The sequence below is a fragment of the Lycorma delicatula genome, chromosome 10 (genome assembly GCF_047948215.1).
Source record: "Lycorma delicatula isolate Av1 chromosome 10, ASM4794821v1, whole genome shotgun sequence".
Classification (NCBI taxonomy): Eukaryota; Metazoa; Arthropoda; class Insecta; order Hemiptera; family Fulgoridae; genus Lycorma; species Lycorma delicatula.
The window spans coordinates 58,978,156-58,995,392 of NC_134464.1; the positions used below are offsets into that span (position 1 = coordinate 58,978,156).

At 28.6% G+C, this 17,237-nt stretch overlaps 1 protein-coding gene across 1 annotated transcript in view; it reads right to left on the bottom strand.

Moving 5' to 3' along the window:
* The window catches only part of LOC142330875 (uncharacterized), a 57,945-nt gene that overhangs the window by 29,387 nt on the left and 11,321 nt on the right, over positions 1–17,237 (bottom strand). The window contains exons 2-3 of the mRNA XM_075376339.1: positions 2,717–2,869; positions 805–1,108 (exon numbers count right to left, since the gene is read on the bottom strand). Of these exons, the coding sequence (XP_075232454.1) occupies positions 805–1,108; positions 2,717–2,869 (457 nt within the window). The remainder of the gene's footprint in view (positions 1–804; positions 1,109–2,716; positions 2,870–17,237) is intronic.

Consider the following 17,237-nt stretch of genomic DNA (forward strand, 5'->3'; position numbering starts at 1 on the left):
AATACAAAGCAGAATGTATTTATGTATTTCCCTTTTTTTTTTACATTGGTTAGTTAAATATTTCTGTTTAAATCTACGAGAGCAATTTTATAATTTTTATATGCATTAAATGAAATAAAAAATTATGAAGCCATTATATACAAGCGATAGATGGTAGATAGTAGTAACAAATTTATTAGCTTTTTATTTGCTCGACTATGAAAAATTAAAATAAATTATTCTATTTTTTATTTTTATTTTGATTATACATACATCTGTTAAAGAGAAGTGGTTTTGATTAAAATAATAGTTTTTCTTTTAATTTGTACTTATAGTTTAAAATAAATTATTCTAAATATACGGACAGAAGTTTCTCGGTATACCGATTTATCTTTTGTTCTGTTGCGTTACCATAATATCTTTAAAATTGTAGGCTTTTTGTCGCAAGTTTAAATATTATTTTATTTAAAATTAACGTATTATAATAATTTTATTATTAGCTTGTATTAAATTATATGAAATCAATTACTATTTATTATAGGATATAAAATATATAACGTTTATGATAATTTAGTGAATTTTTCTACGTTTCCTGTATCATATAGGTTTCAAACGGCAAGAGAAACTTTTTATAACGGTTTAATATAAAAATTCTCCTCTTACAGTTTACCCATTTATGTAAAGCAGATTTCAAGTTGTAATTTTACTTTTATAGATGTATTTTTACAATAATAACAATAATAATGTTAATTATTTCCAGCGAGATTAATATTATTATTTTTTTGAGTATTTAATGTTATGTATGTTGTTAATGATAAGAATAGCTTGGGTATGCTGGGGCCTCAGCGTAATGTGAAGTATATGCTGGAACGGCATGTACCGGTGCAGCGGCATAAGCGTAAGTTTTTGGTGCGGGTTGTGGATGTACTGCGTGTCCTGATTTTGTTACGACGGCGTTGAATCCTGAGTGATCGTCGGCTTGATAATCGACAGTTCTTGTCGTACCGTCGGCTTCGACGAGACTGTATTGACCCTTTACGACGTCACCGTCACGTTCTTCAGTTTGATGTTTGATATCGCCGGTGTGGGTATCTTTTACACCGTAGTTGAAATGATATTTTGGATGCGCCTATAAGAAAAACGAAGTAAAGATTAGTTACTAAAGTACAACCTTTTTTTTTTTTTGGTATATCAATATTCAGAAAATACCATAAGCTCCCACATTCTCTTCAACAGCGAAGAGATTGTGGGAGCTACACTCACATTCACACAAATTGTTCAGATTTTTTTCTCGAGAATGTGGGATCTGCACCCACATTCACACAAATTATTCAATTTTTTTTATATCAATTATTCAGGTAATATCATAAGCTCCCACATTCTCTTCTGCAGCGAAGAGTATGGGAGTCGCACCCACATTAATATTGAGGCGAAGAGAAAATAAATGAAACGAAGAGTCCTAGATAAAGAAGTCTAGGATGCAGAGAGGTAATATCGCTTTTATCTTTTCCCTTCCGTTTACCCCAACGAGATGGGTGAAGAGTTGGAAAAATGAATAGTTCAAATATTTCATCGTTGTTCTATATTTTTGGATATTGTCGGGTAAACTTTTAAACCGCTGCTCGTAGAGAACTAGTTAATACTCTTACAGGTTAGTTATACCGCTGAGATTTTAATAACGATACGTGATTTTTAGTCGGCAAACACCTGTGTGAAAATTTGTGAATTCTCAAACCCGTGAAAATGATGTAAATGGCTCGATAAATTCTTGAAATAAAGAAATATAAAGACATTCTGAAGAAGCGTAAAAGTTTTACTTGAATTTTGAAAAAATATCAACTTTGATAGAACATAATCTAGAACAGGATTAGTAAATTGTACAATACGTTCTAGTTTGTAGGGTCTTCCTGTGGGAAATAAGATCAAAATCTGAAAACAAAATTATTGACGAAGTAAAATATTATCTTGAAAAGTTAATAGATTAATATATAATACTAAGGGATATAATAATAATAACGATAAAAAATATTTGTTTGAAATAGATTTTATCGGGATGCAGATTCTATTATAAAATGTGGGTAGCATCAGCGATTTGCACTCGGTAGCCGATCAATTACCAATCAGATGGCTTTCCTTTTTGATATCATGGCACCCTACACCGTCATCGACTGCATTTGTTAAATAAAAAACAGATTTACAAACTAAACGCGCGGGCAATATATAGGTTAATACTTTTAAATTATTTGCTTAATTTGTTAGAACTGAAGATTAAGGATGGGTATTAATTTATCAAATACATTTTACTCGATCAAACTTTTTCAGGGAAGCAAACCCGAGCCGAGATCTTTAGTTCGGTGATATGTACGAATTAATCGAGATAGTGATATCAGCCCTTTACTTAATCATCTTTTATCTGTAATATGTGTTTTCCATTTCATAATAGTATTTACTTCTTTTTTTTTCATATGTCGCTCTAAATGATATAAATTTCTTTCGATGATATTCAAACTATTATGTTAAAATAAAGTATTTCCCGAATCCAGTACCGTTAATTGAAACCGGCGATTAAAGTAGATATGTGAAACGATATATCCGTTTTAAACAATAACGATCTAGGTTCTGCATCATCACCGAACGGAAATCATAACAGCTGATGATTACGATTATGAACTCTCCTAAGCGATTTATTTTAGTTTTTTAAATTTATTTATTTACTTTTAAATTGAAATATACTTACGTATGGTTCGACATGGTGTACAGGTGCGGCGTGATATGCTACTGGAGCTGCGTACGCGACAGGAGCCGCTGCGTAACTGTGATACGGTGCTGAATATTCAACCGGAAATGAAAATGCAACGCCCACAAATAAAGCGGCGACAGCGGTGAAAACCTGCAATAATTGAACATAAAGTAGAAGTAAAAGGTTTAGTCTAAAAATTAATTTATAAACTTATTTATTTTTAATTATTTATTCGTACGATGTACTTAATTTATATATTTTAATTTGACAGTAAAGGATCGAGATTCGAATCTGGAACTTTCCGTACGGAAGGCTAAGACTGCTATCATCCAATGGCTGGATGTTAGCAGTCTTTAATACTTTTTCTTTAATATTATATTAAATTATATATTAATACATAATATTAATATAACTATTATATTACTTCTTTAATATATCTTTTTCTTTAATACTTAATAGCATTATTTTAGTATTAAAATACTATTAAAAATTCTTTCTTAATAAAACCGTTACGATATTATTAAATAATAAACATTAAAAAAATAGTGAAATATAATAAAATATGAACTGGATGATTTTATTCCATTGACCTATTTATTAAATTATGAAGTAGTAATCATAATACTAAATTTGTTTTAAATTTATTTATTTGGTTAGAAAATTATATATATATATATATATATATATATATATATATATATATATATATATATATATATATATATATATACTATAATAGTTGTTGAGGTTTAAACATCAAAGATAAAAGAACAATCTTAGCGTTCTTAAATGACCAAATTTAAAAATTTACATATAAGATCGCATTCTATTTATTTAAAGTTCTGCAGTAAGATATTACTGTATAAATAAGTACTGGTAGACAAGCTTACATTTCCTAGTAAAGTCAGTTATTTTTACACGGATTAGAATACTAGATCGTGGATACCGGTGTTCTTTGGTGGTTGGGTTTCAATTAACCACACATCTCAGAAACGGTCGAACTGAGACTGTACAAGACTATACTTCATTTACTCATTCATATCATCCTCATTCATCCTCTGAAGTATTATCTAAACGGTAATTACTGGAGGCTAAACAGGAAAATGAAAGAAAGAAAAACAAGCTTAGATGAGGCTTAATCGTTCCTGAAATCGCTATAACCGTATACAGTATAATGCGGTAAGTCAATAATGATTTTTAATTTTCAGTTTTCTCTTACTTAAAGTTGAATATACCGTTACGTAAGTTACATAACGGTGTAATAAATCGCTAAAATGAACGTAATATTCTTCTACCTTACTAACATCGCACTTACGATCATAATGTAATATTTTAACGCCTTAGAAATAAGGCATTAAGGCTTCTTGTACTCGAATAGACGATCGACTTAGTTCATTCATTTAAGGTTGCCCTTAAAAAAATTCTTTATATTATAAAAAACGACTTCTTGATATCTTTTGGTTCTCAGGATTCAAACCCGGTCCTATTGATGAAATACTGGAATTTTACCACCGTTCGTACCAGCGTATTGAAGTATCTTTAAAATGCTATTTTTTTTTTCTTTCTATACGATATACGATTTATATAGATGTTACAAATTACGAAGCTATTCTTTATATATATATATATATATATATATATATATATATTTGTTTTATTAAAACAACCAAAGTACAGGATAAATAACGTAAGATGACTTACCCTATTCCACTATATATGAAGGAGCGCTTTCGCGATTTATTCGCATCATCAGCTACATTATATATTCATCTCAAATTACATTACAAACTTCGTAAAATATAATAACTTAATTTATTAACTTTAATTTATTTATTTTATCTCAAATTTAAAACTTAAATCTTTTTTTTTAACTTTTATTCATTTAAATTAAAAATTAAAAAAAACTAAAAATATGAAAAATTAATTTAATAAATATTGAAATATAACAAAATACCAATCATTAATCGCTCTTTGGTTTGATGTAATTCTTCTGATCTTAATTTTTGTACACATTCTCTAGTTTTAAAATTTTCTATCTCTTTATATTCATCATCCTCTCTTCTTATTATTTCCTTGGTCTTAACATTTTCTGCCTCTTTCTATTTATCATCTTCTCTTAATCTTCTTATTCTTTCTTTGTTTGCAACATTTTATTTCTTTTTTCATTTTCTTTTTTTTTAACTTTTGTTTTTATTTAAATATATTGATTTATTAAAAATGATTAACCTCTGATTGTAAAAAAAAAACTTTTCCAATTAATAATAATTCAATAATAGCAATAAAAAATAAGAAAAAAATTATAAGTTATTAGTGAAGCAACATTTTATGTATTTTTAAAAGTGTGTGCATGTAATTTAATAGGCGTACAAGGAAGTCATGAGGGTCCAGATCAGATTTTTTCTCAAACTTTTTTTCATAATTTAATGCACCTTAGGTAACTAAGATACTGTCTAATGGTATTCGGTCCTATTCAAATACTCTATAAAGGGGTGGGGACAAAAACCCTTTTTTTTACATTACATACTTTTTAAAATACACTTTACAAATAAACTTTTTGGTTAGTAAGCAGCAAAACTGTTTGGTATTGGTTAGCTGGCATTTCTCCCGCCACCACCCCATTCGGTCGCCCTAGAGCATAGACCAAATGTTCCGTGCCAAAAAACGGCTACTGTGCCTCAAAACAGATTTGCGACCTCGTTATTCCTAATGCTCCTAGTGAGCTCCTATCTTGCGTTTGGTATAGTAAACTACATTCGATTCATTTTAACAATTAACCTGTTGTAAACAAACCGCATGGCGTTGCAATAGACGGTTCCGAAAGTTACGCATACAAATTACATGTTTTGATGTTTTATGTTTAATGTTTTCATTTGTCTCCGACTGAATCAAGTTATTTACGAATTAATAACACAGCAGCTATATTTAAAGTTAGATTACTGTTGACAAAAACACGATGGACGATAAACTGTTATAAAAATATCGGTGAGGACTGATAAATTGAGACACCCGGTACATTACTGCACTAACACGATCGCACAACCTGCAGTAAAATATCACTATTAAAAACAAAGCTAGGGTAGCTCTTATGTTGAACACAACTTAGACTACTGAGAGATTAAATCCCTCCTTTTCCGACTATCCTTCATTCATTCATATAATATTGTTCTATTTCGCATAAGGAAAATAGAGTAAATACCCGACTGCGCCGGGAAAGTTATGCAATTCATTCCTGGCCTTTTTTTATTTTCTAACAACTTAAAATTATTTAAATCGGTGCCGATTTAAATATTTTTTCTTTGAATTTCATTATCTTTTTAACGAAAAAGACAAACAGAATCTTTTCTTAATTTTTATTTACACATTTTTTTAATTATACGAATTTCAACAGAATGTTTAAAAAAAGTAAAATTAAACAGATATTATATTTTCGTTTTATTTTTTTCTTTAATTTATGATAATGAAAGATTGTAAGTCAACGTATTATACTTATTGAAATGTTTTAGATCGCTGGTTGTTGATGTCTAATGTCCAATGGAAGATCGGTTTGCTGATAGCATCAATACGCGTGTTTAGTACTCGTACATTAACTTGCACCGATTAAATCTTGTAAAATATTATTATATCAAATTACGGCACATAATATGTATGTTTAAGAAACGGGACAATTTAATCGGTTTTATACGTTTCATTACCCAGAAGAATTTTACATAATAAGTCCATTATTTGGACAACGTTCTTAAATATTTATATTTTGAGCCAATTTAATTTTTTTTCTTGTTCACAATCTTTCAAGCTGTTGTAATAGATTTAAATCCATCTCGCAACTCTTTGTATTTGTCTCTAACGACAGTGTTTTTTTAACAACGACAATAACGCGAAGGAATTTTAACAATTATTTATCTTTTCTCTTACGGTAGAAAAAGTAGATTTCCGCTTTTTATTTACTTTTTTATATAGACCAACAGTAATTATGCATTTCTAACTTGTATAGAAGGAAGTAAATACGTTTGTATAGTTACGAAATATTTTAATTTTAAAAGGTCGATTTCATAATTTCCAAGCGTAAAAGAGTAATGAACTTTTATAGTTTTTCTGCGCCGATGCGTACACGGGATCAGCTGTTCAAACCTTGAAGATTTTAGTCTGTATAGTATTGTAATAAGGTGCGTATTATATATGTATAACATATTTTAAGTTCGATGCAGAAATATTGTTGCAGTATTGCGGATGATGTAGCTATGAATAAACAGATTTCAAAATTTTGATTTAAACTGGATTTTATTATATTTTTACTTTCTCGGCTGTATAATGTACATCTGTACAAAAATACTCGTATATAAGGGAAAGTATTCGGATCAAATTATCCTCAGAGTTTTTGCATAGTTTGACTTTTTAGTTTCATGATTTCATCTAAACAAGAAACACAATTTTGACATCCAATGTTGGTCTGTTTTTTTACTCGATATCTCCAGATTGGATAAACCCCCGTTTGATGAAATTTAGTACGATGATTTCTGTATATAGGGAATCGATGCCGTTTAATTTTTATCATTATCGATCGAGTGAGCAGGAAAATACAGAAGGGGCCAGTATCTCGATACTTTACACAAACCCCCGTAAAGGATCGGGCAAAAAAAACTTTTTTTTGGTTTTCCCCGGATGCAAAGTCGTATACTTGTAATAATTACTTGATTCCAATTTGTCAATTTCATTCAGGTGGGGGGATGGTAAGCCTAATTTTTTTTGTTTGGTTTTTTATACTGGTTATCGGTTTTCTTGGTTCTGTAATGGATAAAAATCCTAATTTTTTGGAAATCCTAATTTTACATGAATCGTTTTTCCAGATTACATGAATCGTTCATGAATCAGATTAACTGACTTTTATAAAATTTTATACGATGACTTCTGAATTCAGGTGATTGATTCCACCTAATTATGATTAAGTGGGGGGGGGGGGGAGTACTCCTACCGTAGGTCCTGTATCTCAAAATTTTACTCCAAAAAATAGAATGATTGGGTTTTTTATATATTTCTTTGCTTGCATACATATATTCTTTCACGCTCCATTTATTTACCTCCTAAGTAGCAGTTTGTTGCATAATAAACTAGCATAGAGTAGTAATACTAGTAAATAGTAGTAGTGGTAGAGAATTGCATGATTTTGTAGTTTTTTTTTTTTTTAATTAAAAAAACAGAAAATGTACAATGTAGAGGTTAAAAGTAGTAAAGGAAGATAAAGATTAGGAAATATAAAAGAGATAATCCAGAAAGTTTTGGATTCAATACATTTGTCACGGTTAAAAAATTAAGTCAGAATTCAAAGGCTAAGAGAATTAAAGTAAACCAGTCTCATTATACTAACTGATAATACAAGAAGAAAAAAGTTTAACACTCAAAATTAGCAAATTTATTGTTACTATTGTATAATTATATCTGTTTAAATTATTGTGTATATATATATATATATATATATATATGTACTGCATTTCGTTTTTTTTAATTGTAGCTTTGAAAAAAAATATTTCTGACTTGAAGATTTTAAAAAAGTATTCAGTAACAATGTAGGTCGTAAACTAAACTAATTTAATCGTAGTATTTTTTCTAAAGATTCATTCAAATAATTTTTTTTTATATATATCTTGTAATGAGGGAAGTTACAAATCATGATTTTAATTTAACAATTTAAGAAATTACTTAAAGAAGTTGTACTTTTTTTTTTAATTTATATTATTGTACAAAACTATACAAATAGAATTTATTATTAAAATTACTAATTTTTAATATTGTTTATTTTTTTACTTCCTTGTACAAAGTAAAGGAATTATTGTGATCGCGAACTTTTCGGTTTTCAGATTTCAATGAAAATACCCTTTTTGACCATCCCTGAATCCATTTTCACTAGTTTCGGCGTGGTCTGTACGTACGCACGTATATATCTCGGATAACTCAAAAACGATTAGCCGTAGGATATTAAAATTGTGAATTTATAATTGTTGTAACATCTAGTTGTGCACCTCCTCTTTTGATTGCGATCGATTAAACCAAAAGTATCCAAAAAAAGGCTAAAATTAAAAAAAAATTGGATTTTGGACTTTTTCGTACTGCAGTAATAAGTCCTCTTTGAGAGCTTTTCAACAATATATCATAATTGGTAGATCAAAAAATATTTTAATTAATGAAATATTTGGATCTTACAAGGGGAAGGCACATTGGTTCGAATCAGACTTCATCTCCTTTTTTTTAACTTTTTTTTTTAATTTAAATATATCGATTTATTAATAACCTCTTATTATTAACCTCTGATTGTAAACAATGTTTTACGATATATAATAAATCAATAATAACAATAAAAAAAATTATGAAAAAAATCAGAATTTATTAATGAAATAAAATTTTATGTACTTTTCATTTTAAAATGTGTATGTGTAATTTAATAGGCGTACAAGGAAGTCATGATGTAGTGTCCACATCAGATTTTTCATTTTAATGAAATTAACTTTAATTTTATTTAACATGGCCCATTGGTATATATTTATATAAAAAATTATAAATATAAATTACTAGCAGACCCGGGAATGCTTCGCTATTGCTATATATATATATATATATATATATAGAGAGAGAGAGAGAGAGAGAGAGAGAGAGAGAGAGTGAGAGAGAGTTTAAATGAACACAATTGAAAATTTGATAAAAAAATTAAAAATCTGAACTTATTCTCCTTCCCCTTTTCCCTTTCCAACTTCTCCCTTTCGCCCTTCTCCCTCAACCCCCTCTCACAGTTTCCTTTTTACCCTTTCCCGTTTTCCAATTTCCACTTTTCCCCTTTTCCCCTTTTGCCCTCGCGTAAATCGGTCCATTAGTTTTTTGGTCTTTAGCGGACACAGATACGAACATGCCTTTTATATATATATATATATATAGAATATAAAAGTCTGTTTGTATATTTATTTGTTTTTTTGTAAATACCTATACACCGGCCCCACCTAGCGGGTATAGTTTTTGCAAAAATATTTATTTTCACGTAACTAATATTCATATTCTGAATATGAACCAAATCGGTCCATAAATATATTTTTCTAAATATCTCAACCCCAGCGCCATCTACCAGGTTCATTTTTTGCAGAGATAATTCTTTCCATGTAAGTAACATGTATTCTGAATATGAGGCAAATCGGACCATAAATACAATTTTTCGAAATATCTCGACGCCAGCGCCACCTAGCGGGTCCAAACTAATTCAGAAACCTTCCCTGGCATGCGTCCAACCATTCACCAAAGTTTCATCGCTATCGGATGAACGGTTTAGGAAGGCATAAGGGACATACAGACAGACATTCATTTTTATATATATAGATAATTCCGCTTACCAAAAATATTTATATAAATTTACATTCTAGCGTTTTTGGAAAATTATACATATATAAAATGTATAATTAGTTACGATACGTCCCTGAAGATGGAGATAATTTTCCGAAAGCGCTAGGATCTAAATTTATACAAATATTTTTGATAAGCGGTTTTATAATTTAGATTTATAATTTTTTATAGAAATTAGTTTTCTTTTAATTTCATTTTAATTAAATTTATTTTTAGTATAGGAAATTATTTCCTAATTATTTTTTTTCTAACTGGAAAATATGTTTATTTTGCTATAACATTAACTTTTCTTTGTTACATCAAATCAATACTAACGAAAACATTAAGTTAATTATTTATGTTAACAACAAAAATTTAAAGAGGACAAATTATTAATGGTGCTCGCTTTCCTTCCTAATTCTAGAGTCACTAAATCGGGTAGAGCTTATAGATAAAAAAAATTATACATAACGAATGTCATTTAATGATTATCGGTAGAATCGCTAGTTGTCCTTTTTATGTACTATTGAACTGCGGTGTGGGAGCGTGTAGGCATCGACCTCCCTTCGCAAAGCAGACCAGAGCAGAGTGATAGGGTATGTTTTCAATATTGTATAGTAGGACAAAACTGTCGTTGTTGCGATCGACACTTGTTAATGAAATGAAATTTGAACCGTTTAATAAATGACACGCTAAATAATTTTAAATTATGCAAATAGAGTGATTATAAGAATTTTAAGTAACATTGAGATAGATTAGAATTAAAAATAAATAAAATAATTTAATTTTAGAATATCGGTTTATTTTCGTACTTAACGGTCGATTCTTCTACAGATTATAATACGGTTTACCAGTTATAGGTCCGCATAAAATAGGATACGTCATGATTGGAAGTTTAAATTCAGCGGACATATCGTCGTCGATTCAAATGCGTTAAATAAATTTATTTATTTATTTATTAAACAAGAAAATCAATATTTAACTATATGTTTATTTTTATCTACTGATATCAAATAAGTATATATTAAGTTTTGATTGTAAAACAGTTATCAGTCGAAAGAATTAACACATTTCTTTTTTTAAATAAGAATGGATTTTTCCGTTGAAATCTGAAAACCGAAATTTTATGTGATCACAATACTTCCTATACTTCGTACAATGAAGTAAAAAGTATAAATATTGCTTAATAAGATAAGAAAGACGAATTATTACAAAATATATTTTTAGAATAAAATTGAAAAATAAAACGAAACATAAATTCTCTGGTGAACAGTCTTAGTATAAGGAAAAATTTACAGTTTTATAAGCTTATCATACATTATAAATTCTCTACTAGATCCGGCCGATTTTTTTTTTAGACCGGACGTGAAAATTGTTTGTTCTTTGTTGGCGGTACTAATTTTTTTTATTTATAAATCGAATGTTTTATTTATTTTAGTGTAAGAAAAGACTTAAATTTATTGTATTAATGTATTGCTTAAAGCTTAATGTCTTATAAAGCTGTTGCGATCAGACGTGATTTTATTTATGTATTGATAACCTGTTATATATGTATAATAATAGTTATTAGTAAGCAGTAATTTTAAAAGCCATTAGAAAAATTATTTCTGCCAAGACTTCATAGTCCGTAAAAACAAAGAAAAAAAAATAATACAACCAATAATCAAATAAATAGTGAAAACAAAAAATAATAAAGTAAACAAGAATAGTATCCTAGACGTTGTCATTTATCAATCTGTCATTCAGTAGCCCCTAAGTCAAGCACGTGGAGACGTTTTAAGCTTCTGATATCTCTGCTGTTATCTACAGATTAATTACTAAGTGGTTGACATGATTTTCAAGCCCTTGTTGGTATTTAACACTGCCCTGTCTCACAACCTCACTGAACCACCGGAAGCTCCAGATATTCATGAATTTGATAATTCCGTGTGAACCATGGTGCCTCTGCAGTTGCTCTCGTTACTTTGTTTTGGAAGCGTACTAAATATATATATATATATATGTGTGTGTGTGTGTGTGTGTGTGTGTGTGTGTGTGTGTGTGTGTGTGTGTGTGTGTGTGTGTGTGTGTGTGTGTGTGTGTGTGTGTGTGTGTGTGTGTGTGTGTGTGTGTGTGTGTGTGTGTGTGTGTGTGTGTGTGTGTGTGCGTGCGTGCGTGTGTGATACTCCCGGTAACAAGGATTCCAACGCAGGATCATACATCTGTCGTGACAGTCGTGTAAAAAGAGTAGGCTGAAAGGTGGCAATAGTTATCGGCTTAGTGAAAAAGATAACGAGAAACTATTTCATTCCTTATTTTCCTTATTAAGCCTAACGTGGAATATTTGTGATTCTTTGGGAACGACTGTACCTTTTTTATTCGTACGTATGTTAAATACGTACGAATAAATAAAATAGTTTGTAAGATTAATGTTTTAAATTAAAATTATACATAAATTTTTGCGAAATTTTTTATGCTAACTGTAATTAAATTAACCTACTTCCACGGTTTAAAATATACAGAAATAATAAACTCAATAATTCTCACGATGGTTCAAAGCAGTCGAAACTAACCTGCTTTGTCATTCGAAGAACTCAAATCAGTGTTATTATTAGGCTAAGTAAATAGCTACCTTGTATTTACTGAATAATCATGACATTGTAAGATATTCTAATGTAAGAGAAACACTCGGTCGTAAATGAGATTATTATAAAAATAATAATAATACTATAATAAATGTGAGAAAGAAAATTAAAAATATTATTAAAGAAAGTAAAATAAACTAGTGCTGATTTCCATTTAGAATCACATGTAGATAAATATTTATCATATGTCATAAAACTTTCTTTTTAAGTTTTAAAAATGAAATACCCTGATGTATTTTTATCGCTTTCTATAAATCCAGAACAAGGTTACAAATTATAAAGTTATTTTAATTTTTTCCCTAATTTTATTATACGTTATCAAATAACATATTCTTTTATGATCAAATTTAATTTATTTTATTCATTCAAATAAAGTATTTATTTTAGTAACGACGGCTAAATTACTTCTGAAATTTTATTGCCTGTATTTTACGATACTAGAAATATTTAAAATTAATAATAATAGTGATAAAAAAATGCTGTTTTTTTTTTTTTATTATATTTTTAACTTAGTTAATTAGCATTTTGTTTTAAAGGAAAGTAATTTTACTAAATTTTAAGCCACTATAATTATTAATATACAAATAATAAACTATGTATAAAAATTTAAACGAAAAGGTAAATCAGGATGTACAAAAAAAAATTACTCCCCGATATTCAGTAATTAAAAGCAAAATTAAAACTTTTAAAAAGTACAACAAATTCAGTTATCAACAATATATGATTGTTACCATTATTTACTTCAGAACCGTAGAAGATCAAACTGTGAAAATTAATTGAAGTTTTATTTTGTATCTATATTCGAGTCCTTTTTACTTCCTTGTACGAAGTAAAGGAAGTATTGTGATCGCAAAAAATTTCGGTTTTCAGATTTTAACGGAAATATCCATTTTGACCATCCCTGAATCAATTCCGATTAGTTTCGACGTGACGTCTAAGTATGTACATACATACTAGTAAGTATCTAGCATAACTGAAAAACAATTAGCCGCAGTGTGTTGAAATTTTGGATTTAGGACTGTTGTAACATATTGTGCACCTCCTCTTTTGATTGCAATCGACTGAACCAAAAGTGTTCAAAAAAGTCCAAAATCCAAAAAGGTTTAGATTTTGGATTTTTTATTAACTGCAATAATAAGCCCTCATTGAGAGCCTTTCAACGAAATATCATAAGTGGTACTTATTTTCAATGGTTCCAGAGTTATAACCAAATAAATTTTTAATTAATGAAATATTTGGGTCTTACAAGAGAAGGCAACATTGGTTCGAACCAGACCTCCTTTCTTTTTTTTTTAATTTAAATGTCTCTTAATTAATTATTAACCCGTGACTGTAAAAAAAATTTACAATAAATAATTATTCAATAATTACTTAAAATTTTATTTAATTATAAAAGTTACTTTATTTACTTTAAAAAAATTTGTATATGTAATTTAATAGGCATTATTACATATCTGTATATGTTATAAATTTGGCGAATCATTTGATTATTTAATAAATTAATTGAAAATTATAATTAATAATCGTATTATTTTTGGGTTTTTTAGTTTAATTTCTGTTTAATTTTATTTAATTATTCTGGAATTTATGTTTAATTTTATCTACATTAAAGTTAACTACAGAGTGATTGAAAAATAGGCCCTCATAAAAAAACATATACATTGAGGCGTTTATGCTCGATCTTTGATAAATTGCAAAAAATCCTTATCTTTTAGTTCATTACTCCTCTGGTATTGTCGGACAATATTCTCCCTAAGTCGGAGTTGATCATCATTTCGTTTATTTGTTTTTTGTTGCCAATCATATAATCGCTCTTTGGTTTGATATAATTCTTCTTATCTTAATTTATGTACACGTTCTCTAGTTTTCAAATTTTCACTCCTTATATTCATCATCCTCTCTTAATCTTTTTATTCTTTCTTTAGTTTTAACATTTTCTTCCTCTTTATATTTATCATCTTCTTTTAATATTTTTATTTTTTCTTAGTTTGTAACATTTTCTTCCTGTTTATTTTCTTGGTTTGCCACAGTTTTTTTCCTTTAACTTTTTTTTTACATTTAAATATATTGATTTATTAATAATTATTAATCTCTGATTGTAAAAAAAATTACAAAAAAATAATAACTCAATAATAATGATAAAAAAAGATATGAGAAAAATCAAAAGTTATTAGTGAAATAACATTTTACGTACTTTTAAAAATGTGTATATGTAATTTAATAGGCGTACAAGGAAGTCATTGGTGTCGACATCAACTTTTTTTAATATCATACGAACAGTTTGTATGTGTTTTAAATTTTATAATGATTACTAGGACAAGAAACGGTTTCATTCTCAAAAAATGACTTGGCTATTCGAAAGAGTATGATATACCAGACTTTATTAGGAAATGTGAGGATTAAAGTGGTTTCCCGTTGGTTTTTTTTTCATTGAGCCGAAGTACTCTTATTTATGAGATGCTTTTTCTATAGCAATTTTTACATAGAAGAATTTATTTTTGAGTTAATTACGAAAATAATTCCTTGAAATCAAGTTTTTTTTTCCAAGAAATCTATAGATCAATTGCCGACGACAGATTGTGACTAGGAAAGAGAAACTGATATTACAATTTAACTGATTTGAGCCACGATCGGTTTATACGTTGTAAAAATATAAAAACTCTTTTATTAAATATCAAATAAGCTATTTTTTGTATCGGAATATTATTATGAAAGTAATGATAAATAAACTTAATAACAACTAAAAACTGTTGAAAACGTAGTATCAATATACAAGATAAACATAACTGGAACTTAACATTTTGTAGATCGGGAGCTTCTTTATAAATTGTATAATATTTTTTTAAAGTTTCTATTAACTTCTGTTAATATTAAAGTTTCACTAATATCTGGCCCGAAGTAATAGCAGAAAATGAACTTTCCTTGAAATGGCTTAATATTTTTAATATAGAGATAATTTAAAGTAATTATTTATGTTACATATACGTATTAATAGTAAAATAATTAATCGTATATATGGAGCTTTATAATTAAAAACTTTAACTATATCATGCTGTTAGTTTATTTACGTAATATGTTATTACACAATTTAAAAAATAGAACATTATATAAGGCGATTCAAAAAATGATATCCTTAGTTCTTAACTAACACTAAAAGCAGTTGTATATATATCAATTACAGTATATCTTAAAAAATTATGACTTTAATGTCAGCGTGACGTAATAATATATAGGTTATTTGTTATATATGAAGAAAGTTAACATATAAGGTATACAGTTCGATGGGACGTTAATTAAAGAAAGTAATTCTATGTTATCGGTTACAGATATTCTCTACATTAAAGGTCTATTTTTAACTTTTAATATTTGATAAAACTAATATTTTTTACTATTTTTTTAATGAAAGCATAACGGTACATACGTATTCGTGTTGGTGCCTATAACAGTTTTGTAATACTTTAGATCAGATATCAAGCGATTATAAAAATGTATGTTAGTTATCGTGTATATATTTTATTTAATTTAAATGTGAGCTATGTAAGGAATCTTTGAATTTGATTTTCTAGGCTTTCTTCAATTCTTTCTATCTTCATACTTTTACCTTAACATTATTTCACGTGTTTATATACAAATAATTAATGTGGAATTTAATCACATCTATTTTTGTTTTATTTAATAATCGTGTATTTTGTGACGTTAATCTGATCAAGGTTTTACGATAGTTTCCCTCGATCCATCCAGTGCAAACTGAGACGATTCTTACTGTCACTTGTGTAGATTTTATATCTGCGCATTCTTGATGTAATGCATCAGGGAAGTTCAGAAAGTTCTCGATCTGACATATGTCGCAAATGTAACTAAATGACTATAATGTTTGTTAAGAGTGATCCTTTGGTGGCGTGATGCGTGCGTTTAGTCGCTTGTTTGTGGCGATCTAATAAAGTAAACAAGTTTTGCCGTTTCTGAAAAACGGATAAAATTGAAATTTAACCTATTATAAAGTATGTTGTTTTAAAGGATTAACCCCGACGGACGTTTAAAAAAAGTTACAGTCCACTTTAAAGGATTCTTCTCCTTCGTTTTTGACGGTAAAAACGTGAGCGGGTGGTGAATTTAAACGCCCTATTCAAATTGATGAGCGCTTGAGACAGCTAAAAACCGCTACTACCGACGTCATAAAGATCCACAAAACCGTATTAATTGATCGTCAACCGAAAGTAAGAGAGCTTGCTGACTCGCAAAAATCTAGATAATTTTGTATTCACTACAATTTACACGATTTTTTGGATATGAAAAATCTTTCCGCTCGATGGGTGTCGCGTTTTTTAACATTAGACAGAAAGTTCATTCCGCTGAACATTTATCAAGGGTATATGTACTTATTTCAAAGGGATTACGCTGAATTTTTTCGACGTTTTATAACAGTAGATGAAACATGAACTCACCAATAGACGTCAGAGATCAAACAGCGGGTGGGAACAGATGAAAGTGCAACAAAGAAAGCGAAAAGGGGTCAATTTACAGGGAAATATTATGAT